We start from the raw sequence: 6,000 nt of genomic DNA, 5'->3' as shown, positions 1-6,000 counted from the left end.
GTCAAAATGACATCTCCTTCTTGCTGGCACAAACCTGTCACTAAGCCAGATCACAGTAATATTACTGCATTGCAGGTCAGTTCACAGTGATATTACTATACTGTAGTAGGTCATATTACAGTAATGTTACTGTACTGTAGGTCAGATCACAGTAATGCCACTGTATTTTAAGTCAGAATGTTGGTATGGTCACATAAATAGCCTATTACTGTATTGTAGGTCAGATCAGAGTTATATTACGGGATAGTAGATCAGATTATGGTTTCGCTGGTGAGATTGCAATAATATTACTGTATTGTAGGTCAGATCACTAATTTTAAGGTATTGTTGGTCAGTTCACATGTAGCTCAGATCGCAGTAATACTGTATCGTAGCTCATATCGCAGTAATACTGTATTGTTGGTCTGATCACAGTAATATTACTGTATTGTAGGTAAAGTCGCAGTAATATTAAAGGTATTGTTTGTCAAATTGCAGTAATATTAAAGTATATGTGGGCAGATTGCAGTTATATTAAAAGTTATTGTAGGTAAGTTTGCCATTATATTACTTTATTTTTGGTCAGATCGCAGTAATATTATGTATTGTTGGTCAGATAGCAGTAATATTACTGTATTGATGGTCAGATTAAAGTATTTCTGGTCAGATTGCAGTAGTATTAAAGTAATGTAGGTTAAACTGCAGTACTGTATTGCTGGTCAGGTTGCAGTCCTGTTACTGTATTGTAGGTCAGATCGCAGTGATATTATGTATTGTAGGTCACAGTACTGCAGTCGAACGGGTGGTGGCAGCAGCGGGCTGACCGCACACAGCTACTCTGCAGGAAATGAGCCGTAGAAGAAGAAAGTAACGCTTGGAAAAAAAGCAGAAAGCTCCAGTACTACCGCCGCGTCAGATGGTTAACCAACAGTAAAAACACTGCTAAACGTTTGACACTTCGTCTTTTTACTTTCCAGCGTTACAACACGGGTGTACGTCGTCAATAATGTAGTTCTATTAGCCCGTCATTTCCACTTTTGAAGCCCTTTTCTTGCAGCGCTGATAATGCTGAAGATGAAGCTACCGATGAAAACGGGCGAGGAAGGAGGCGACGAGACGGCCGAGGACGAGTCACTGGATCGGTCGGAGCACCAGCAGCATATCCCCGGGGCGGTCTCCCACCTCTCCTCTGTGTCCGACGGGCTGGAGGATTCGCCCAGACCTCATGTGCACCCACCCCAGCTGGACAAGGAGACAGTTTTCGAGTGGTTCGGCCTACATCTAAACCCCGCTAAGCGTGTCGAGTTCATGTGCGGGCTGCTACATATGTGCCAGCCTCTGGAGCTCCGCTTTTTGGGATCTTACTTAGAGGATCTGGCTAGAAAAGACTATCATGTTTTACGGGATTTCGAGTTTCGGGCTAATAGCCCGAGCGATTTGGGGTTGTTAACGGACGTGATCGACCCGGTGGTTAGATCCAAGCTCTTGGTCTGCCTGTCCCTCCTCGGGTCTGACAGGAGGGAGTGTGCCGGGATACTCTATCGGATACTGAGCCGTGTAGATCCGGCCTCGTTCTACAGAAACTACTCCCTTCCTCCGTTCAGGGATCACCCGGTTCACCCACCGTGTCAGGGCGGGAGTGTGACCGGACGGACAGAGCAGCCGTGCGGCGTCTCCTCTAACGACGCCGCGGTAGGAGCTCTGGAGCAGTTGGCGCTGCTGTTCACTATGGCCTCCCTACACCCAGCTTTCCATTTCCACCAGCGGGAGGTGGTCCGAGGGCAGCTCGACAAAATAGAGCTCGCCGTAGAAGAGGAGAGACGTCAAAGTCAGCTTGGAGTAAACGCCCAGACGACGGTAATAAGCAGTGAACGCATGTTAGTAACGTTAGAGCTGTCCTCCATATAGCAGGGCTTTAAGTTACAGCCCAACCACCAGCTGCTGGTTAAAGTCGGGGCCGGTGGTTTGAACCGGTTACACCAGCCATGTTCAAATGTATGGGATACCGCTATGACTCAGTTGCCTCCCGTTATGTAACGTTAAATGCATTGTGCGGTGACTGTCATTAACTAACAGGCTAAGTGGATGTTAAAGTTGCCCATTCCACTCTAAAATATGTTGTTTGTTCTTGTTGCTTCAGTTGAATGTGTGAGTTTCATCGTGCTGACTGGTGTTAGGATAAAGTTTGTTTCATATTCATCTGTTGGAAGTGGAAAGTTTTATTTGGAGCTGACTGAAAAAGGTCAGATTTTAAGCGGTGGGCCTAGGAGCAGGATTTGTGACGTCACAACAAGTTGTGTAGCTGATGGTGGTCCGATATTCAACTTACACAAGAGTGATGTGGTAACTTGAAGCCTCCAGTGCACAACCACTGTGAATGGAATGTACAGTGAAGTAGGAGGAGACATCTTGTGTGCAACAATTACATTTTTGAAATTAAAACAAAAACAATACTTAGATATTCTGGAATTTTGGGGTGAAGGCATCAATATTAAGGATTTTAACAAAATCATTTAACGTTTTTTAATTTAACTTTCCAAGTGGAAGCTATACAGAGTTCCCACAGTCATGGAATTCCTGGAAAAATTATGAAATTAGAAAAACTGTTTTCCAGTCCTGAAAATGGTTTGGAATTAGGTGAATGTTTTGGAAAAGTTTTGAATTAGGGATGGCCCGATCTCATATCAAAGGTATTAAGACAGGCTGCATGAACTTGGACCCCCCACACACACTTTTACCATGTCAAAAATCAGTAGATTAATTTAATATGAATATACAAATCATCAATTTCCAAATTTAGCTTTTTAATATCTTCTAATATGCGACCTGGGGTCAACGCTTCCCCTGGATGTAATTACAAAATGCACCCATCATTTAGTGAGATCATAATCAAAATACCTGTTAAAAGGCACCAGAATACAGGAAATGACATCTACTCTGTTAAAAATATTCTGGGGGAGGACCCTTTGTCAAACCTTTGTTAAACTACTTAAATTCAAAGTAATTGAAATTGGGTAAAATATTATGGAATAGTTACGGAAAAGTTTTGAAAATTCATTGGTAAAAATGTGTGGGAACCCTGGCTACAACACAAGGCAACCAGACAGTACATTTACAACAAGCATAATAATGTAATTGGATACATACGTTAATATTTGCCAGCAACCACAAGATCACACCACAAACCACAACAATCGCTGCAAACATCCCACAGGTCCTCACCAAGGTACCAACACTCCCCTCCAAAAAAAGAGACATCTTATGAACTTTGTCATAACTATTGGAACAGAAATGTGCTAAATCTATTTTATAAGTGAGAAAAAAAGTTTTTGGTGGAAAAACCAAATCAGACACAAATTATTACACAAAGTAGAGTGTTTAACAGAAATCTTAAAACATGTCTGGAGGGGATCATTAAGCTCTTTATTAAACATACTATATCAAGATTTAGCATCACTTCCTGTTCTGACAACACTGTCCAATTAGCCAACAGCCTGCACCTCCAGATTGCCAGTCCCAGCTGCTCTGTGCTGTAGCTCCGCTGCAGCAGGTGTTTGACAGTGTACTGATTCACTTGCAGCTTTTGAAATATGTGCAATGTGTTTTCAGTCCAACCAACCAGGACAGCAGCTAATTACACTAATTATTTCCAGTGCAAAAAAACAGGGTTAGATTATATTGTTGAAATCCTGAACATTACATCTACTCTGACATTGAGCTTGTCTAGTACCTAATTAATTGGAGTGAAAACTTAACAGACGTGTTACTCTTCATCAGATTCTGCTTGATGTGAATCATCTAAGAATAAAGTGATCAGGCAAGCTGACGATGACCTAAATTAGTAAACCTACTGAGCTCCTGTCTGCTTTTTCACGCAGCTGTTTCCCATTTCATCTTTTGATCTCTTGTCTGCCGTCAGAGCAAAAAACAAAAAGCAAACAAGTTTTGTAATGAAGACCAGCCTGAGAACTAGACCATATGGGTTAGAGAGACTTTATTTACAGGGCATACAGGAGATAGTGCAGTTAATTTTGGTTTGGTTTCCTTGCTGGTTGTGCCGCTGTTAGGAAAGCAGGGTTTCAGTATTAAGGCTCAGTAGCATTGTTGCTAAAATGGAAGGCCGACTATTGAAAACATCTAGTTACACAATATTATAATGTTGCTGTTGTTTACCAGTTGCCACCCCAAAAAAAAAATTGTGTTAGGAGGTAATATAGTAGCTCATTAGGCTCTTATATTTACCTGCAGGAAAGCATAGAGTGTAAACAAACTATGATGTATCGTCCTTAAATGCATATTAAGAAACCAGGTGTCTCTAACACAAAGCAGGTTCATTCAGTTGAACTGAATATGCTAACTGAACCTCATAACAAACAAGTCTACCTCAGCTAACGCTCCATGGGTATTTTTTGGAGCTTTTTCTCCACAAAGGTATCCAGATAACTCTTGTTAAATTGGTCCCTGGAGTCTGGGTTTGTGGAGCGATGGGGGGGTTGCCAGTGTGGGTCTAATGTCGGATGAGCAAGGCAACCTCAAGGACTGAGACATCTGCCAATCAAGCAAACGTATCCAAAGATGTATTCATACTTATTTGTTCATTTTTACTTTACTGCCTATCCTGTAGAGGGTCATGGAGGAGCTGGAGTCAATCTCAGCTGACACCCTGGACAGGTCACATGTCAGTCACAATCACAAGGCTAATTTATAGTATAGAGACAGGCAACCATTCACACTCACATTCACACGAATGGGCAATTTAGAGTCACCAATCAACCAACCCTATGTGTTTTTGGTCTGTGGTAGGAAGCCGGAGCACTCCAGAAAGAACCCACATAGGCACAGGGAGAACATACAAACTTCACACAGAAGGGCGTCAGTTGGCCGGTTGGTCCGAATCCAACCACTGAACCGCCTCGCCGTCCCAATATTCATATGATTATATTACAAAATTGCCAATGGGACACACAATTGAAGAACTGAAATTGGTAACTGTAACTTTATACCCAGTGGCTAGTATTTGGTGTTGTCTCAGCCTCTTTAGTAACATATATAGTTTCCTAGAATTGGCATATAGAAACCATTTGAGATATTCTGATGGTTGTTTCTGTTTAACTATCATTTACATTAATCTCTTTGCCCCTCTATAAGTCCATGTGTAAATTTGAACATTGTACGCACACATAGGAAAATCACTTCTATAATCTGAAGTAATGTTAGGAATGCAGTGCTGTTCAGAAGTGACTCTCGAGTGTCAGCGCTTCTGACGAGCACATGGAAAAACCTAACCCACAAGTGTCACAACACATGCGGTACATGTGGCAGTTTACATTATGGATGCCTAATCAATTAAATAATGATTGGATCCACCAGTATTCATTTATAAATAACTCCCATCAGTAGTGTCATGGAAAAACTGCTGATTAAAAACAACTTAAACATAATTGAAATTATGTACCAGTAAATGTGCCTTATATTTATCTTTTTTTTACGCTTACTCTACCCAACAAACGTACCTTCAAACAGAGGTCCAGCTGGTACGAGTTGCAGGACTGTCTCTGTTCTAGATTAACCCGAGAAGTTGACATCACTGTGAGTGGGGGCCATGTGTGGCGAAGATGCACTGCTCTTAATAAAATCACACTCGCCATTTTTAGAGGGCTGTTCAGTGTCTGGACTGTGGCACTGTCAAATGTGGCCAAGGCTGACAGTGAGTGAGAGGAAGGTTGTGACCGTACCGTGGTTACTGGTTTTTATCCATGCTGGTGGCTTAGCTTCAGGGATGGTAAAGTTGGGTGGTCTACTTTGGTCCAGACTTAAATATTTCAACAGCTAGTAGATGGATTGTTGTGAAATTGTCTACAGGCAGTCATGGTCCCCAGAGGATGGATCTCTGGAAACCATTGAATTTTCCTCTGGAGTCAACAACAAGCTGGCATTTGTGGTTCAAAGTGAAATATCTTAACAACTAACCACTAAGAAATGATCAACAGATATTGATGGACAGTTTCTAAGGCTTTGGTG

The 6,000-nt window shown here is 41.8% G+C and overlaps 1 protein-coding gene across 1 annotated transcript in view; it reads left to right on the top strand.

The window, feature by feature from the left end:
- Window positions 1-919: 919 nt before the first annotated feature.
- The window catches only part of zcchc2 (zinc finger, CCHC domain containing 2), a 30,958-nt gene continuing 25,877 nt past the window's right edge, over window positions 920-6,000 (top strand). Inside the window, exon 1 of the mRNA XM_053342212.1 lies at window positions 920-1,836. Within this exon, the coding sequence (XP_053198187.1) occupies window positions 1,045-1,836 (792 nt within the window). The 5' untranslated portion in view covers window positions 920-1,044. The remainder of the gene's footprint in view (window positions 1,837-6,000) is intronic.

Source organism: Scomber japonicus, chromosome 21 (genome assembly GCF_027409825.1).
Source record: "Scomber japonicus isolate fScoJap1 chromosome 21, fScoJap1.pri, whole genome shotgun sequence".
NCBI classification, from domain to species: domain Eukaryota; kingdom Metazoa; phylum Chordata; class Actinopteri; order Scombriformes; family Scombridae; genus Scomber; species Scomber japonicus.
Note: the sequence above shows the minus strand (reverse complement) of the source record. Positions and strands in the feature narration are given on the sequence as shown.